This window comes from Aedes albopictus, chromosome 3, assembly GCF_035046485.1.
Source record: "Aedes albopictus strain Foshan chromosome 3, AalbF5, whole genome shotgun sequence".
NCBI lineage: Eukaryota > Metazoa > Arthropoda > Insecta > Diptera > Culicidae > Aedes > Aedes albopictus.
Genome location: NC_085138.1, coordinates 43,173,258 through 43,193,970, shown reverse-complemented (window position 1 = coordinate 43,193,970; position 20,713 = coordinate 43,173,258). Strand labels below are relative to the sequence as shown.

The following is a 20,713-nucleotide window of genomic DNA, read 5'->3' as shown; positions in this document are numbered from 1 at the left end:
TTCGATCCATCTAATGGTAATAACTGTCTTTTTCTTACCTTGGACTAACTACAACGGTTTAGGTCTCAATATTTACTTTACTGAAGAACGGAATACAGCAAGTTCAACCTACGTCCACAGAGAAACAGACGTCACACTCTCATTGCTACCCATCGATCACCTTTTTAACGGTTGATTCAAATATTCAGTAGTAGGTCGATCGATCACTCGCGGCGCTGGTTTCGTTTTTGCTCCTGTTCGACGTTTGCTCACTACCGCCATCTAGTGGCGACCCGGCCAAACACAGTACGTTTAGCATTGGGCGCTTACGTTTTCGTGACGATGTTTTTTAATGAAATTTGTTCTCTGTTCTACGTCATTGAACAGGTCTATTTTGAGGTATCAGTGCTGAGCTGAACCAAATACCATGCATATCGGTTTACTAAGAGGTCATCAAGACAAAACTCAGTGTTGCAAAAAGTCATCTCATGCGTTCGAACTAATGAGAACTAATGCTAATGAGAAGAAATTCCGTACAAATAAATCAGGCGTTTGCTTGAATAAGGGCGAAAATACAGTGGAGCCTCCTATAAGACGCTTCCACCCACTTTACGCCAATCCCAATTTTTCAGCTGTCCCAACATTCAACCCAACCGATTTTGCAGGAATTGGTTACTACAGACTCATCATATACCAAAAATAAGCAAAATTGGTTAGAAGACAGCCTGGAGAACACGGTGGGCATAAAGTAGGTGGCAGAGTCTAATATAAGATCCGACTGTAACATTGATGATGGAAAACGAATTACGTAATATTCAGTGGCGATTCTCTAACCTCAAATCTACCTGTGCACCAAGTATAAATTCATGAATTTCGGAGAGCATATATATAATAAAACATTGTAAGCGTGGATGTGTGTGTTAAAATAGCCATATCCACAGTGATTCCAAAGAAGAGGCGGGCTTGGTGGTCTAGTGGCTACCGCTTCTGATTCGTATGCTGAAGATCCTGGGTTCAATCCTTGGCTCGTCCCCTTCCTCCCGCTTTGTATCTTTCTATATATTTTCTCCCTCCGTTCTACATACATAACTCATGTATATTCACATGTTCACAGTCATCATTAGAACAGAAACGGAAGCCTCTGCCAACCAAATCCCATCAACACTTCGACATCCGCATGAATTTGTGCAGACGCAGAGGTATATTCGGTCTGCTATGGATACAAACGATAGCAATAATCAATTCGTGCCCTTTCCCCATTGACCTGCAACCTGACGTGCCAGGCGTCATTATTGTCGCCTAAAAATAGAAGATCACCAACACTCACACGCTGAAAATGCCTGCTTGTTCCCGGCAGGTATCTCATTGGTTCCTTGTGTGAGTGTAGCTGGTCTGGCGATACTGGAGTAGCATCCACGGGTGGTCACAGTCAATCAAGCTCAAGCTCATATCCACAGTGATTTCAAAGAAGATAATTCGGTTACACTACGAGATATTATGACAATTGGTGTGTACAAGATTATGTTCCTCAAGTCGCCTTTTAGTCATTCATAGTGAATGTAATACCTTTCTGAACAATTGATTGACAGAAGTAAATCAGTAAAGGGTGACATGAAAAGACGCGAAGGAAACGGTGCGGTTGGAAGTGCCGGTAACGGCATGACGAATGTGGTGTTTGAAATTATGGTTCAATGGAACAATCGATACTCGTAAAATGGTGTCTTCCATTTAGTCTTGTGTTAACAATTGACATTAATGGCTCAATTTATTGCGTGCGGTTCAATGAATTCAAAGTTCTGGTTGAACCAGTGAGGGGATTTTCGTCGATTTATTCATATGTTGCTGTGGGTTTTTTGATAGGTTCTTCTTCTTCTTCTTCTTTATGGCTCTACGTCCCTACTGGGACTTGGCCTGTCTCGCTTCAACTTAGTGTTCTTTGAGCACTTCCACAGTTATTAATTGAAGAGCTTTCTTTGCCTGCCATTGCATGAATTTGTATATTGTGAGGCAAGTACAATGATACGGGTTACGTACAAAAGGCTGAATCACATAAGGCTGAATGATCAAAAGGCTGAAACACATAAGGCTGAATGATCAAAAGGCTGAAAGCATCAAAAGGCTGAAATATATCAAAAGGCTGAAAGATATCAACATGTTGAAAAGTTTTGAAAGTTGTAGAGAATCGAATGAAATGACATTTTGGACATTTATGGCTAATCTATTGATCTTTGATAAACATTTTACTCGACTTGAAAATGATCATAGGAAACAAAAGAATCTTTGCTCGAAAGTACATTTGGTCAAACGGCCATTTGGTCAAAACCCATTTTACGGAAGAGGAAGTATATGACATTCAATCGATTTGACTATTCATCGAATGGACATCTGGTCACGTGAGCTAACTCTAACTGATGGAAAGACATTCAAGTGGAACATAATCTTATGGATTTCGGTATCATAATGTCTATGTTATTGTACTTTCTTCAGTATCATATCGGCCAACACCCCGCTAATACTAAACTATTTTAGCTCAAATTGACAAAGCATTTCACCAACAATTTATTTCCACTCATTTGAAGTATTGTGTGTGTTTCAACTCGGAAACTAGGTTGAATGAGTCTTAGATGTAAACAATTGTTCGGGTAATTCGGGTTATAAGTGGTAGTTGAGGCAAAAACTATTGTACCTAACTGTTGCTCATAAATGTTGGAACTTTGTTCAGTTCTAAATTTATAACGCGTGCGAGCTCTAAATTGAACACTAGCGAAATCCGCGAAACTGAAATGGCCGTACCTCCACCATGTTTCCACAGATTTCAAACATTTTGAGCTCATTAGATTCAGAAATTCTTCTGCTATTGGAACCATATCTGAGCGTATCAGTCCGGTCAACATGGGTTTTGGAAAATCCGGATTTCCAATCATATGATTTAATACAATACAGTAACGGAGTTATTGGCATGAATTATCAAAAATCATAAAATTGCCTAAACCAATAGAGTCTGATCGTCGGTCCATCAGTTGACCATTCCTGATTAAGTTTCTCAAGGAACTCCGGGTGACTAAACAGGTTTATTAGCATCACATATCGACAGAAACTATTTCCCCCAATGTTGTGCGCATAAGAATTCAGAACCGACAGCAGCACTGCAGTGTGAACGCGTTCAATTTGCATTGAAGTTCATACTCGGCACACTGCGATCAAATATATTTGAACATGCAAATTGAACGTGGCATGAACTGGAAAGGACTGAACCCGTAGCATGCTGACTAACATGTTACCCTGGTATCTGTGATAAAAATGGTCATATTTGCGCCATTTCACCCTTCAATTTTGGCAATCTTTTGGGCTAATTAATCTCCTTTTATAGAAGAGTGAACCAGTCCGACCATCATGTGTTTCGAAAAATCTAAATTCCTGGAGCTGTATATCAATATCCGAGACCACAATGTCGTACCAAAGGATCTATGATGCATTTTCCTGTGACATAACATAATAACGTCCAAACATGTAGATGCGGCACATGGTTCTAGTCCTAGGAAAGAAGACACATAGGATTTGATGATGAAGATAAGCGCATGTGAACTCAGAGTCGAATGGGAACCGAGCGGGCGCTCTTAAGCAGCAAAAGCTCTGACAGGAAAGTTCAATGCTTTGTCGACCAAAAAATTTAAAGTGTTCAGTTCATTTTTGGCTCACGTTCTGTTTGAATACAATACTGCTTGAAAGAATAGCCTATTTTATAAGAAGGAGAAACATCTGGTAAAAAGTAAGCAGCTTCAACACCTGAACTTAAATTATGGTTCCTTCAACATTTAAAAAAAAGGCAAACCTTTGATAAAAAAAAAGATGCAGCTATAACATTCAAACACAGTAAGAACAGCCTATGTTCAAAAGAAGAGGAAATCTCCGATGAATCGTTTTTAAGGAATATGCGCTCGCAGAAGCTCGCTGCATTTTACACATTGGTAAGAATGCCAACACTGAATTTATGCAAATACCTCAAAAGAACAACCTATTTTTAAAAGAAGGAAAAATCACTCACGGGAGAGTTATTAGTATGCAGATATTATCATCAAAACTTTCCGCTTGGTCGTTATACTGTACTATTTGCGGCCACAATACTTACTCTTCCATCAGAGATGTTTCCCGCTTTTTTAGAAAGGCTGTTCTCGAGGTAAATGCATAGATCATAATTTAACCATTCAACTAGGCTGCCTAGTAAACCTCCTTTGCATTAAAACCATTATAACCCATTCGCCCTAGTGGCATTTGAGGCCTGATATCCTTCGGCATAATGACACAGCACCAACGGGAACGACATTTCGACAAATGCCACTCCGGGGAATAGTATTCCGGAAAATATAATACCTTGTCTAATACCATCTTTTAAATCATTAAACCCTCAGCTCAGATTGTATAGAGTTCATTATTATGCATATTTCAAGTTTTGGAATTTGCCATGTTTTCAGCCTTTTGTTATTTCAGCCTTTTGTAATTTCAGCCTTTTGTTACATATCCATAGTTTCAGCCTTTTGTATTCAGCCTTATGTGCATTCAGCCTTTTGAAATTCAGCCTTATGTTACCATCCCAATGATACAATACACAATGGTCCACGAAACAGATTTACGAGGAAAGATGCATTCAGCGCCTTCAAATGATTTTCTAGATTAATATGGTCTTCTACAAAGTTGTTTAAAAATGAGGCCCTCTTTTCAATATACATGATAATTAGGGTTGTCCATATTTTCAAAGAAATTGGGAACCAAACTTTTTTATTTGCAAGAATAACTATATACAGTTGTAGATCTATCAATTTTGAGCAAATTTGCTGAAGACACTCTTTATGTAGCTTTAAAATTGACCGATCTAGATTTAAATCAAAATCAATCAAAATCATAATCGATCAAAAAATTAGAGGGGTGTTACTTTTGTAACTCAAGTGAAAAATACTTGAAAAGTGCCTATTTTTTCTAAAAAAATCATCAATATCTTTTGAACTGAATGACATAGCAACATTCTCAGCGCACGAAAATGCGCGTTTTTGGAAGCTTTAAAAGTGGTTCTAAGGCGACTTTGATGAGAAATTTGAAACAAAAAAGGTAAAGCGTTTAAACTGTTTCGACCAAATTTATTATCGTTTTATTGCTTTATCTTTTTTGTTTCAAATTTCTCGTCAAAGTCGCCTTAGAACCACTTTTAGAGCTTCCAAAAACGCGCATTTTCGTGCGCTGAGAATGTTGCTACGTCATTCCGTACAAAAGATGTTGTGATTTCCTAGAAAAAATAGGAACTTTTCAAGTATTTTTCACTTGAATTACATCTTATTTTTATTTTACTTTTATTTTTTATATGTTTTATAACAACATTTCTTCTTTTGGATGCATGCAAAAGATATTTTTTATGTTTACCCCAACCCGTCATAACAACCTTTTAAAAAACTATGATTTTTTAAGGAAAACGCCTGTAACTTTTGAACCAAAAGAGATAACTACCATCTCAGCGCAGAAAACGACGCGTCTTCAAATTCTCTACAAGTGTTTCTTGGGCGACTTTGATTAAAAACCGAAACAGAAAAAGTTAACGCCAGAAAACCGGTTTTTCTTGAACCACCCTAAAAACTCATTTGTAGGCGTTGAATGCATCTTTCCGCGTAAATCTGGTTCGCGGACCACTGTGCACTATGCCCAGAGAGCACAGTTGCTGATTTCGTCATTTTAGCGCGCTTAAATAATACCTTTTCAACTATGACGTTTAGCGTCATGGTGTCTTCGAGAAAGTTTTTCACTATCACAAGAGCTCCTTCTGAACTATTTTGGAAATTGATCAATCCCCCTAAAAGTGAGATTGAAAATTTATTTTTTGAATTTTTCAAGATAAAAGGTTGGCGTCTTCACAAAAGTTGTAGAAAATATTGTTTGGAGCGACTTTGTCGATGACGTCAAGTTTGTAACTCCATTACTTTTCAAGATACGTTACGTTTTCTATCGTCATCCCCTTGAAAAAGGATTTTTAGCAATAACTTTCTAATGACTGATTCTACATTTTTCTCATGTTCTACAAAATTATAGATAATGGTAAAATACACAATTTTGCCGAACATGACATCCCGCTAATTTCAAAAATAAAATAGTTAGGGTAAAAGGGTATAATACGTCCCACCGGGTCAAAACGCCCCCCTTCATTTTCAAGCGATTCAAGCGCTTTTCGCATGCGTGATCGATTAGAGATCTTAAATATTGAAGAATAATTGCCATCAAGCTGGTCCGTTAGTGGATTGGTACAGAAATGCAATAAAAATATCAAAAAGTCTGAAATCGAGGCTTTTGGCGTAATATTTTACCTCTTGTAAATAGACTTCATTGTAAATGAAGCTAGTTCTGTTCGCTTGTGCTATTTTGCAACTTATATGCAGTTGAACACTTGTTAGAAGACCCCCCTAGGAAAAGCATGTGGTGGAATTAATCCTTGGTACAGTTTTATCACGGCGCTGGACGTTTTTCTTTTGATGGGGCGTATTGCCCCGTTTGTTTTTATATGGTAAATTTTGGGACGTTTTCGAAAAACGTTTCAAAGCTTCCATAGCCGTCCCTCCAAAGGCAAAGTTCCCGTGCAACACTTCACTGACTTTGAGAACAACGATTTGCAGTGGACAATAGATGGAGTAAGGCGCCAATTTTAGATATATTGCCATTTCTGCTTGAGGGGGGCATATTATACCTGTTTATCCTATAACGGTTTTCATAGTTTTATGGACCATATTTCAAGCATATATAACTTAGCTATAGGCAATTATATGCATATTTCCTTTTACGGTTCCGGGTGATTTGACCGAGTGCCGTTTGGCCAAACGCAATTTGGCCGACAGGGTCATTTGACCGAACGCCGTTTGGCCGAAAACCAGTGAATCAAAATTCAACCATCGCGCAACAATAACGACAATGTCGCAACCTGAATTTGTTGCGACATTCTACCCGATGCAATATACGTTTGTCCCAACTTGTTCAGAATAGGACAAAGATCGTGCACAACGAGTTTAGAGATTTTTAAGCCTTGCATTGTGATTTTCGAGCGGTAACTTCGAGTCGGTAAACACTGCAACGCTACTGAAGATGTATCATCAAAAAGTTCCGATTTTTGGTTAGTAATAGTTGATTATTCACGAGTTGAAAAGTACACAACAAATTCAGTTTCCGTTTTGTCTGCAACAAAAAATTTCGAGATCATGTCATTATCTGTTACCAGTTGGGATAAAGAGTAATCGCCACGTTTTATGTTGCTTGTTTAGTGCCTCTTTTGTCTGACAGTTCTCTTTACTGCCGAAAACTAATTATGAACTCAAGTGATAATAGCACTGTTACCCAGAAAAATGGTAGTTTCAGCACCAACTAATCTTTGAATGGTAAAATTTACTTCTTTAACTGTGTTGGAATAAATCCATATTCTTATTCTGCACGCCAAACTGGGCCGAAAAACAAATTTTCGTGATTTTTGGTGACCGGGAACTTATTTAAAAATCAATTTGAAGTTTGTATGGGAGCGATTTGTTTGAATAACCCCTCGTCGGATTTTGTACTGGGCGGAGCTGTGAAGCAGTTGCCCAGCTGTCAAAAGGTGATTGCAAAAAATCTCTTTGAAATAGATTTTAGGTAGGGGTAGGCGGGGCAATATGGACACCCTAAGGTTTTTGCTAACTTTACCTGGCAAGATGTCAAAAAAGTTTAGTTTTTTGATACATGTATCCTTTTAAAGTCTATTTAGCATCTATTGCATAAGAATGCTCACGAAGAAAAATGATTTATCCACTTCAAAAAATGTTATGAAAAATGTTAGTTTTTCATGACCGTCTTCAAGCATATGGGGCAGAATGGACACCCCCATGGGGCAATAAGGACACCATGAGACTTTTACGAATTTCATACATTATTTACACATATAAAGTCATTTCATTACAAAATAACTATTATGGATGAATAATACGCCGAAGTAGATCATTTTTGTTCAGTTAATTTAAATTCAGGCTGTTCTGGATAAAGCTTCGTTTTTGTCGGCATGTACAGCTGTACCTAGAACTACTATTTTCCACTGCTGTCGTTTTTTGACCAATTTGTTTCACCCTATGTCTACTATAGTGAACATTTAACCAAAAATATGCTGAAATCGAAGAATTTGGTTGGTTTGTAATTTAGGTTATATTTTTCCCTTGCCGCTTCTTTCAAAAAGGTGGGTGTCCATTTTGCCCCGGCAGCAGAAGATATTTCCAAACTTGATTTTTGATATAATAAAGAAGAAAATATAAACATGTTAAGCATGTAGATACAGCAAAACTAATTGCATGTGTTCTAGAAATATCAGGTTTTAATCGACCTGCAATAAATTAATCACTAAATCTTATTTTAGATGGTGTGGAAATTATAATTTCCATGCACAAAAAATGGAGGACGCAACTTTTTCGTGTAAAATCAAGTATAATTTTAATTTCGAATGTTTCTTTCCTGAAACTACGTTTTAGACAAATGGACTATATTCTCCATTCATTAAAAGTTCAAAAAAGTTCGCATATTTCAAAATATTGAGGGTGTCCATTCTGCCCCGGGTGTCCATAATGCCCCGCCTACCCCTATCCAAATGAAAAAATCATAGTGGCTCAAAAAAAGGTATTTCACGTAAAATTAAAAAAAAATCAATAATTTTTCAAAATTTAAAAGCTTAATTAGAAAGAACAGTTTAAGATTAAAAGAAGGAAATATTTCTAATGATCATATTGGCAACAAGCATGTCAAAAAGTTCTCATAAATTCTATTGATTTTAATTCGGCCAAATGACCCATTCAGCAAAGATGGCATTCGGCTAAATGGCGTTCGGCCAAACGACATTCGGCGCATATGACGAAGTAAATTTCTACCCTAATGAAAGTGCTGCTCAAAACGTCTATCTGCTATTAGTATAGTCCTCGTACGATTTTGGGTCATCCAATCTTAATTACTCGTAAAATACTTGACTGTGCTAGGTATGCAACTACGAACCTGCACCTGCACCTTGCTTTTATACAGAGGATAATTATAAGCGCTATATTATCGCCAAATTTCTTACCTTTAACCCTAGTAGGATGTTGGGGTCAATACGACCCAGAAAGGCTCGCTGAACGTATACTACGCTATCGTGGTTCGCCTAGCCTTTAGGAGGATTAAAAAACTACCCTCGTGAGAATGTAATAAGGAAAAAAAGATCAAGTCGTTCAATTATTCATAATTTGACTTATAGATTAAGAACAACTTATTCAGCATTGACATCTTCTTCCCACCTAGCAATGAAAACTTATGCAGCAATTTGTGTACAAACAAGCTCCAATCATTTTGAATTTTGCAAGTCATCTACAGCCAAAACCATTTCTTTTACTATGTGCCCTTCGCGTGGTGGTCGACCTCGGTTGGCTGGCTGGCGCCATCGTTAAATGAAACCCAATGAGCGTCTTTCAGTCTTTTTCACTAACTTTTGCGTTTGCCTTTGCACCAAAACTATACAAACGAACGCATAAATCTGATGGGCTGCAACGGGACATAGAAGCGCAAACCGAAAGACGGACAGACTGCACAAAACTGAGCGCAAAATCGGAAACCCATAATGAGGAGAACACTGCGCTGATGACGACGAAACAGACGAGGCGCACTGGGTTGACTGTGACGACGACGGTGACCCAATTTTGGTTTATTCATATTTAATATCCCAGTTTGTGTAGTCGTAATGCAAGCCTGTACCTCTTATTCGCATAGCTTGTCGAGAGGATGCCAGTTGATGAAGACTACCTACGGAAATGGGCGTAAAAACTGAGAACCGGTTCGTTAGTTGGAGTTTCCTAAAAAAAATACTCCAGAGAACGGCGGATTACTTTGGTCTCTAATCGGTCTTCTTCTAACGAAGCTGTGGTAGGATCATGTGAAGTCCGGCCCGTATAATGATGATTTATGTGTAGTGCAAAATAGTGCAACTGCTACGGGTGCTACGGCCTAAACGATACAAAAGAGAATCACTTTTCGTCTGGTGCCAACCTGTAGGAACTGGTGTACTCTTATGTACACGGCCAGGCCAGCTAGCACAGAAGACTCAAAAGGCTCAAACTTCTTTTCATTATGATTTATGGCAAATAATGGCAAGTTGGTCCCACTCTGTTGACTTAACCTCGTTCTATTCATTTGCGTTGACTAAATATGCATGCCACAGAGACCTTGGTGCATACCATGATACTGAGTCCGTTGTAGAAAGACTTCCAACCACAGGGTTGCATTCAGCTCACCAAATCGTACACAAATCGAATCGCACAATTTGAGTTGCTTCACAAAGCAATTCTAACTGGTTTGCAGTTTGATTCAACACTGCATCGAAGTTTTCCATTCTTCAACCAAAATGAATTGGTCCTATATGCATTGAAATCAAAAGAAGTTATGCAAAACTATGTCTCATTATAACCAATTGCAACACACAGCCCGAAGTAAATCCCTGTTGAGAGTTGGAACAGTGAGCTGCTCCCAAAAGCCCTGCAGGAATCGCTATGACCCATAAACCGAGCACAAACAATGGATGCTGTAGCTATTAAGGCTACCGTAAGATAGAAAACATAACATAGTGTATACGCCACACGAATATGCTGTTCTGTATACATGTGGGAAAGTAGCGTAGAAATGCAGCATTCTCAGGCAATGCTGGCGCTTTTACAATGGCGTAGATTTACAAATTTTGTCCACCCTTTGAAAAGAATTATGGCACAGTTCACCGAGTTGAATTGCAAATCATGATCTGTTTGCATTAGGCTACTTCTTTACATCTTTATCCATCAGGATATTTTTTCACGTCTTTATCTACCAGACTGGGTCAACAAAACCGATTTTTTGGAACATAGCTTTTTCGATTCCTTTTAGCGTGCAAAACAACTTTGCAAAATTTGGCAGCGATTGGTTGCATCCCCGTATTCCGCATTTCGATTGAAATTTGTATGGAATTTAGTATGGGAAAACGAGCGTTTTTTTTAAATTTTTCTCATGAACTGTTTTTTTTTTCTTAAACGATCTAATTAATATCGTTGAAGTACAGTCTAGGACGGGCTCGTAGTGCATACTTGAAACTTTAAACGCGATTTTTCCAAAAACGTCGATGCGGTGACTACGATTGCAGAAACAGTTCTCAACAGATTTGAACCTTTTTTTTAGTGTTCGCTATTCATGTGTTGTTTTTAGGGGGGGGAGGTCTAATAAAAACCAAACCGCTAACGGTGCCTGTGGAGTACCAGGGTACCCTCCACAGTATTTTGCCCTTACTGTGTTATACGGAGCAATGACGCAGTGGACCTTATGAGTCTCCGGGATAATCGGATACTTTTCTTGAGTCTCAATTCCGAGGCTCAACAAAAGTGGGTAAATGTATATTTTCATGACAGGAATCAAGTTTGTAAGGTAAACCTCCATCACGCAAATGGTACTTCTGCTGAGTTGAGTCGAAGGTTTATAAAAGAAGGACTGGAAGTGGCGCTTATTGAAGAACCATGGCCCAATAAACGAAAGATTGCACAGCGCAACATTTTTTTGTCTCAAGAGCAAACTTATGTGTCTCCGAAGGATTTTAGGCCGCTGAATCCGAATCCGGGCTCAGATTTGCTCCAACACGTCACAATTTTTAACTACACCTCAATTTATAGGGCAAAATATGCGATTTTGGGCTTTTTTGACTGCAAGCCATTAAGCTTGGAAATATTTTTTTTAAGCAATCAAAAGGTTAGTTGGTCAATTAACATCTAAATTAACGACTCATGCAAAATATTTCGTTTTACCTAATCAAATTTGATAGATTTAAGCATTCTATGTTAGTATGAAAACTTGCATGCAACTTTTGGAGACTGACTTGTATGGGAAATATCGTACCTAAAATAAATCGCTTAAAACTATCAAATTCGATTTGGTAAAACGAAATATTTTGAATGAGTCGTTAATTTAGATGTTAATTGACCAATTAACCTTTTGATTGCTTAAAAAAAATGTTTCCTTTCTTAATGGCTTGCAGTCAAAAAAAGCCCAAAATCGCATATTTTGCCCTATAAATTGAGGTATAGCTCAAAATTGTGACGTGTTAGAGCAAATCTGAGCCCGGATTCGGATTCAGCGGCCCAAAATCCTTCGGAGACACATAAGTTTGCTCTTGAGACAGACAAAAAGCTAATTTTTGTTACGCTGTGTTGTTGGAGTTCTGACACAAAATAGTAAACTATTTTATGATGAGCAACAAGATTCTCACAGAACTGCTGTCCTAGTACGTAAAACGTTAAAATGCTATCCTTTTACAGAGTTTATCAGAAGGGACATTGTTGCGGTCATGGTAGAGGTACCAACCACTAGGGGTAAAACTGAGATCGCTGTGGCTTCAGCTTACTTTCCTGGTGATGTTTCTGAGGTACCTCCTCCTGAGATCGCAGTATTTGTTCAACTCTGTAAAGAAAATAACAAATCGTTCCTCATTGGCTGTGACGCCAATGCGCATCACACAGTTTGGGGTAGTACGGATATCAACAGTCGAGGTGAGTCACCATTAGAATATCTGTCTTCGAACATTATAGACATTTGTAACAATGGTGATAAATCTACTTTCTCAAATGCGATCAGACAAGAGGTCTTAGGATCTAACACTGTGCAATGCTGCAATCTCCAATCTTTGACAAGATCACAAACTGACACGTGTCAGATGAGATTTCTCTATCTAGTCTAGTGTCTAGTCTACACATACACAGCCATTCATTGAAAGAATCCTGGAAAATGTGGGATCGACAACTCCCATAATTTTTCTTGTCATTATTAATGCTTGCCGTGCATCGGAGATATCAGGTATCAGGTATCAGAAGGCCGGCTCCAGAGGCACGTTATCCTCCATTTGGGACATTTGTGCCATCGCCATACATATGAGCCTATTTCATCATTTACCTGAGGGAGAATGGGACAAGGGATGGGAATAGGGAAAGGGAAAGGTGATGAAATAGGAAGGGGTGCCCTAGAAGAGGGAATGAACGCATAAGCGCAACGAGAGCTCATAGCTCATACCACAACGGGGTTAATCAGTGCCCTGAAAAGGACACTGTAAAACGCATAAGCGTAAAAAGAGCCTATAGCTCATTGGAGCCAGCTTGCGACGTCATGCGACTTTCAATATGACATAGAAAGGCACGTCATCAAAAGCATCCTCAATACTCAAGAAATCACCCAAGCAAAAACTACGTTTTAGCGAGCACTTTCTTGAAAACGTATACAACTTTGTGTAAAAGAGTCACTGTGGACATCCCAAATTGGGAGACATGTGAGTTCACATGAACAGGCTTGTTAGCCAGACGAACATCACAGATGTGATAATCGACAATGCGTTTCGAGCATTTCAGAAAGAACGACGTAACCAGATAAATCTGGAACTTATTCCTTCTTTTTACAACGCACGCACCCTTTCGGGATAAAACTACAGAGTAATTTTACGCCATGAAAATACCCAATAGAAAACTATAAGAGTTCAAAACATGTTTGAAAAACTCAAATCCCTCTGGAGAAAAATAGGACAAAGCCCCATTTGCTCCAGGAGATTTGAAGTAAGCAGAGCTTTTTAGTGCCCACTAAATCGATTCTATAGCTACAATCCTCGGGGTAGAAGCTAAAGATTCGTAGCTATACAAAAGACTGGTTTATCCGAAGATATTAAGAACTTGAACAGGTCCGAGTTCCATTCAGGAATACCTCTTGCGGTCCGCACAGACCGCAGAGGACAAGCTTCTTTCAAAGCAGTAGCTATGGTATACCACAATGAAGGGCGTTGTAATAACAAAACCATAATGAAACTCTCTTGGAGTAGCTATGGAAGCGAGTTATCCATAAAATGCGATCGCAACCAATTATTACAGGTACCCTAGCTTGTTGAGCAGGGACGCCTGAATACGCAAAGTTTGCGAAGGAACACTCCAAAGTGCAAAAAGGTCAAATAGAGGGTCCTCATCTGACACAGGCCAATCAGTCAACTCATGACAAATTCTGCTCATGCAGAGTTGGGTTAGGTGCAATTCTATGTTAAGTTAACCATGAACTGTACTACCTAAGTATTCCATCAAACTGAAGCATCTCAAATCAATGTTTGAGCTACTTCAGATGCCAAATATCAGCGAAAATATGCTGAAAACAAGAGCTTGCTTGAAGGCATCCACAAGGAAAGGTTGAAGCATACTGTTAACGTTATTCTAAAATATAGCATGCTCGAGGCACGACAGTTCATCTATAATGAAAAAAGCAAAGCTGGGTTCACAAGGTAACCTATATGTACAGAAATTAGCCTACGGAAATGAACTTTTTGAAGTAGATCCACTTGGGCTACATACGCTTTTTACGCTGAAAATTGATCTGAGGTTTCCTTGCCGTAGCCACTACCCAAACTAGACAGGATTACACTCTTCACAATCACAGCACAAAAAGGAAACATCAACGAACCAAATTGGTGTCAATTGAAAAACGCCAATGGCGAAAACGCATTTAGCGAAACCATATAGGCAGTAACGCAAGCTAATTATCAACATTTGAATAACCCCGCCCTTATTTAGCCTCAAATTTGAGACTTAAGAAGCGCAACTGATTATCTCGGAGAAACGCAAGGTCCACTGCACCATTGCTCCGGTTAGCGCAGTAAGGGCGTAATACTGTGGAGGACGCCCTAATTCTCCACAGGCTCCGTTTGTGGTTAGGTTTTTATTAGGCCCCCCTAACCATTCATTCTTTGGCACGGTAAGCATAAAGCCGCATAACACCATGAATTAGGGGTCACCTGTTTAGTGGACTCTTACCACTGGATCAGGCGGTCCGTAGTGTTATTCTTAGCCAATTGAGACAACCGCTACCGACACTACACAGCTATCTAGGCTGATCGAGAAAAGAAGTTAACATTGATGGTCAACTTCCAAACGAGCCCGAACAGCCGACCAGAGATTTCTCTATCTAGTCTAGTGTCTAGTCTACACATACACAGCCATTCATTGAAAGAATCCTGGAAAATGTGGGATCGACAACTCCCATAATTTTTCTTGTCATTATTAATGCTTGCCGTGCATCGGAGATACATTGCAAGCATTAAATCGGCCAGGCCTACTGCGCAGCGTTATTAAGCGTCTTCTACTAGACACGTGCCATGGTGGAATTTTAAACTGGATCGCCTTAGAAAATTTTCTCGTAAAAAGTTCAATAGAGCGAAACAAACGGGAGATTGGACTCAGTACAGGAAAGCCCTGACTGAGTACAACAACGAAATACGAAAATCTAAAAGAAAATCTTGGGTGCTGACATGTGAAAACATAAACAGTACTCCTGTTCCTCATTCCTCCTCATTCCTTCAGGTTTCGAAGTTGTGGGCTTTGCAGACGATATAGTCATAATAGTGAGAGGTAAGTGTGACGAAACTGTTTCTTCGGAAAGAATACAAAGGGCTCTAAACTATACACATTCATGGTGTATTAAGGAGGGCCTTAGCATCAACCCGTCAAAAGTCGTAATTGTCCCTTTCACTAGGAGAAGGAAGATCAACTTTAGAACTTTTTGGCTTGGAGGGATACAAACTCATTCTAGTGGTCGAATCAAATACTTAGATTTCACTTGGATTCCTCACAATATTCTCCGGGAATTTCTAACAAGGAATTTTGTAAGCTATTACAGACATTCCGAGAAAAACTCCTGTAAAATTCCTCAAAAAAATCCTATAGCAATTCCAGAAAATGAAGGAATTATTCCGATAAAATCGGCAAAAAAATCTCATCTGGATAACTGCAATAAATGCGGTGAACAACTCTGAAGAAAGGCCTGGTAAAAGGCTTTGAAAGAAATTACGGGAAGAACTCTATGAGAAATAGCTTCTGCGAAAACCCAAAAGCCACTAAAGAAACTTTGGAAAGCCTAGGAAAAATTCAGAAAAACTCTGAGAAATATCCCGGGGCCAACGCCGGAAGGAATCTTCTGAAGGAAATAAATTTGAGAAAACCTCTTTAATGATTCCTTGCAGGAGCTCCAGTAGAAATCCCATAAATAACTCCTGCAGCAGCCAAGGGCTGAAAGTCTCTTTAGTAAAACTAAATCAATCAATTAATCAATCCTGCAGCAACTCTGGAAGAAATCCCGGGAAGATCTATAAGAAGTCTCATGAGAAACACTGGAAGCTATCGCAAAAAGTCTTAAAGAGGAACTCCGAGAGAAACTTTAAGAAAATTTCTGTGATAATACCTGCGATATATCGTGAGAGACTTTTGTGTAGACCCGGAATCAATCATGGAAGAAATCCAGCGAAAATTTCTTTGGACGAAACGCAGAAGCAACTTCAAGAAAATCCCACGAGGCAATCTGGGAGCAATACCAAAAATCCTTTAGAAGAAATTCTGGAAAAAAATCCTCGTGAAAAACTCCAGCAGAAACCGGTAGGATTTTAGGAATCTCGAAAGATTCTCAAGGAAAAAAAGGTTCGAATCTTGAAAAATGCCAGTAGGGATCCGGAAAAATCTTCGGAAGGAATTCAAAAAAGAATACGAAGAACATTTTTCATGGGAAAATGCGGAAATGCAGAAGAAATCCTGTGACAAATCCTAAGAGGTATTTCTAAACTAGTTCCAAAAAGAAACCCTGACAGAATTTCTGAAAAAAAAACACACATTGTAACGGTATTTATTGATTGATTTCAACTACCAGATTCATACTAACAATGTAGTTAACTCTGTAGACTCTACTTCTGAGTGGATCTACAAGTAGTAAAGTTTAATTTTTTATCGGTGTAAAATTTCCCTGAGTATTCCAGGTTTTTCCCTGATAAATAAAATTTCCTGAGGATTCCCGGTTTTCCAGGTTTTTTCAGGTAGTAGACCAGAGAAGGATCAGTGTTAATGGACGATGTGCGTCGACTTGACGAGAAGTTGCATGTGGTGCGGCTGGGAATTGAACCCATGACCATCCGCTAACAAAGCAAACGTGTAATCCTCACGGTCAAGAATATCTTGCTAGAATACCTTTCAGAATTCTGACTATTACTTTGAAACGAGTTGTTTTTGACACAGCTTTTTTAACCTAACGGAAAAAGGTTCATCTCAACTCACCTGAACCTGAAACATGGTGACGGTATCGTCGAGCATCTGGATTCGCACGGCCAGCTTCTTGCCGCCGCGGGTGTGCGATGCCGAGATGCTTCCGTCCACCCCGGACGGTGTGCTGAGCGAATGGATCATCCTGGTGCCGGACAGTGTTCCCACACCACCGCCAGTGCTGCCACCTCCCACGGCCGAAGACGGTCCCATCGAATCGAGTGACATGATGAACTTTTTTGCTTTTTGAGTATCGCGTGCTCGCGTGTGATGATGCTTCTTGTTTCTCTTCGTTTATCAGATTTGGCACAAAGATTGTTGTTGGTTGATGCTATAGCATATGTGTGTATGCTTCTTTTTCTTTGGGTTATTTTTTTTTCTTTTTGCTTACGCTTCTTTGCGAAGATATTTTATCTTCCTACACTTTACTCTTACACAAATACGAACATTCACTGAGTGGAACCAAATTATGACTAAAACAGATAACGTAAACCCAAAGTAAATCAACAAACGCACATCACTGCGCACCACTTCACTACTCTGGCTCTGTATTAACTCACGACCAACCGGCTGATCACATCTGGCCTTACATGCTTTTCTTTCTTCCCGAAGCTCCCCGGCATTACTTTATTCACTGTGCCAGCTTACTGCATCGTCCGCTTTTGCTATTACACTGGTGCCCTTCATTGCCTGCTGCAGAAACTGCACCCGCGCACACTCTTCATTTAAAATATTGCTCACTCTCGGAACAGAACCCAGACACTGCAGAAACCGGTACTAATGAACTCGTAAATCGATCCCGATCTGGTGGTACTGGTTTGAAATATACGGATACACTCTACCCAACACGCACATAAACTATATTATTACTCATTGACTAATTTCACGCAATACGCAACACATTCCACGCTTGGCTTCCCTATAAATCTAAAACAATTATTTCAACAAATCAACAATTTTCCTCTTGGATCTGAAGCAGCTGCTGCTTCTCCGGCGGATCTTGGGGTTGTACGAAACGCTGCTGAGCTGAGCTGATGACGATCATGTGAGAATCACACACAATCGGAAGCCGCGCGCGCGATTCGATATTTCTTTTCGATTTTTTTTTCTTCTCGTTCAATCGGTTTGTTGGTCCGTCCGAAGGGTGGGGGGCTCATCAATCGAGTCGAATCTGGAAAGAGAGCGGGGAAAGGGGTAGCATTAGATCATTTCGAAGATAAATAACACACCAGCTAGCTACCTCTGGCTGGTGGTGATGTTGAAGTAAATTAATTAGCCATTGAGATAAACAGAATGCGGTACTGTTGTGCCGCGGAGTTCTTCAAGTATGGGCTAGGACAGTGTGTTACAACTTTTTTCGTGGCGAATACCTTCTCGAAGTAATTCCTTTTTTTTTTTGAAGAGTGACCAGGTGGAGCTGCAGGACAGCTAATAGCAAAGCCTGGACCCTTTCCCAACTTTCCCCCTACTAGGACCAATACTCACGATGGACTAGACGATGTCGTCAACTTGAGCAAAGTGTGTAGTAATTAGCATTGAGTCGTAGTAGTTTTTGAAAATACTGTTTAACTTTTCCCATCGCACTGATATTTTGATCGAATGGAAGCTCCAAAGATGATTTCATAATTGAACAATATTTCAAGAATCGAAAATCTCCGAGGTCAATGGACAACATTCAGAGAGAAAAAAGGCTGTCTATGTTAACGCCTTCAAAGCACTATTCTTAAGAAATAAACAAAGAGCAAAAAAATGTGTCTAATTTTTAAAGATTTGATATTTCTGAAAATTATTCAAAGGCAGCTATCAGAGCTAGCGTTTTTAGCCGATATGGGCAACTAGTTTTTCTGTTAGCTTCCCCAAACAATAATCAGGTGTTATTTTATAATACATTCTGAAAATTATTTCAAGCTGATCACCAATAGTGTCAATAACCGATGTTAGTCATTGACAGCACCAGCTTCATCCCGAAATAACTTCTCATATTTGTGTTGGATAACACTTTTTGAGCTTCCATTCGATGTTGTAAAGAAATTAGTCAAACCCTATATGTCAAAATATAGTCTATAATGTATCAGATTGTGTTCCTAATTTCGCTAGTCGTCTTCTGCATATCTGTGATCATCTCAGTCTAAAGTAATATTATATCCACCGTAACCCTTTACATTGTCAACCGTCCTAAGTCCTAAAGAAACATGTAACTAATTCCTGCTTTTTTTGGTCAGTGAAATAATATCGTCCAAGATATAAAAACAAAAAAGTTCAGTCAACTGATTTTTGTCAAAAATAAAAATGATAATGTTTATTGGTCAACTTTTATATATTCATCTCTACAAAACCTATAAAAATAAGAAATACAAATATAAACTCCTAAAATCAACAGTTTTATCTTTATCTAATCAGTCCATAATTTTCTAATTGTAATGAATCTAATCTGTAAGGTTATAAGTCAACTCATCCTAGCGTCTACTGTCCTTGGTACTTTCGAGTCGAAGTGATGAATGATGAGTGTAACGCAGAGACCTCCCCTACCCACTCTTGCGTTACGTTAAATTTAACAACTATTGTTAAATTTGAGAAAATTCAAAGAATGCAAAGATTAGGTCTATGCAAGCTGAGTTATAACTTGTCTTTGACTTGTGATAAATGCACAACGGATACTCCTTTGGTTCCCATTAGCACTTACGGCCGATTCCTTCACTTGCGCTCAACTTGTAAACCAGATATATCTAGTTCAAAGTTCAAGCGGTGGTGAATAGACTGGCGCTAAAGTGCTAATGGGTTAAGCCCTCCCATCGCGTCAAGATCGAATATCCAGGGGGAGGGAATACCTTCTCGAAGTAATTCCATACCTATTTAGTATTTTTGTTATAAATTAACGAGATTTTGGGCCCTAGGCTAGTTTATCTCGGGACCAACGCTTTACTTCCCTTCCAAAGGAAGAACTTGTATTTTTTATGAGTTATGGTCGAACAACAAATGTGTAAATCCTTTTGATGTTCTTGGGTTTTTGACTTCAAGTTTTACTAAAGGTTCGTCTGTATTGCCCGAAGGCTATGCTCTAAGTTTAATTTAAGGTGTCCAGGAAAGCTTAGAATATAGTATGACTCCAACCTACTTCATATGGTACCAGGCATACTGATTTTAGAGCCAAAAAGACGCAAAGGTCGAACTCCATTACGGTTTCAACTGACCAAGAGGTCATATTGACGACACCAACCCTCAACTATTTGAAGAGCGCTTTGCATAAAGTAGAAAAGGGTGTTGAAGCACATGATAGCAGCTAACAATGTTAGGTAGTCTTCGGGCAAACCATAAGTAAGAAAACCACTATTAATGAGTCGCTTCAATAGTGTATCTGATATGAGATTCCGCAAAAGTGTTGTCTCCCCCTTAAGAGCATCCACAAACACTCAATTCCCTAATCGTTGCTTGGCGTAACGTCGAGATGCGACGTTGGTTTTTGAGCATTTGGTGAGCAATGATCATTGTTAGAGATACACCATGACTCCATACGGCTTCCATCCCAATATGGAATCGAAAAGTAACAAGATTGCTTTTGAGCGAATGCTTTCTCAATATCGTAAACAACTTTATGCAAAAGAGTCACAGTGAACTTT

General features: G+C 39.1%; 1 protein-coding gene across 5 annotated transcripts in view; it reads right to left on the bottom strand.

Annotated features, from left to right (window-relative positions):
- Positions 1-20,713, bottom strand: part of LOC109431761 (FERM, ARHGEF and pleckstrin domain-containing protein 2-like) — a 201,926-nt gene that overhangs the window by 121,856 nt on the left and 59,357 nt on the right. For all 5 annotated transcript variants that reach the window (XM_029868959.2, XM_062861299.1, XM_062861300.1 and 2 more), the window contains exon 2: positions 17,112-18,267. In XM_029868959.2, coding sequence (XP_029724819.2) covers positions 17,112-17,324 — 213 coding nt within the window. In that variant the 5' untranslated portion in view covers positions 17,325-18,267. The remainder of the gene's footprint in view (positions 1-17,111; positions 18,268-20,713) is intronic.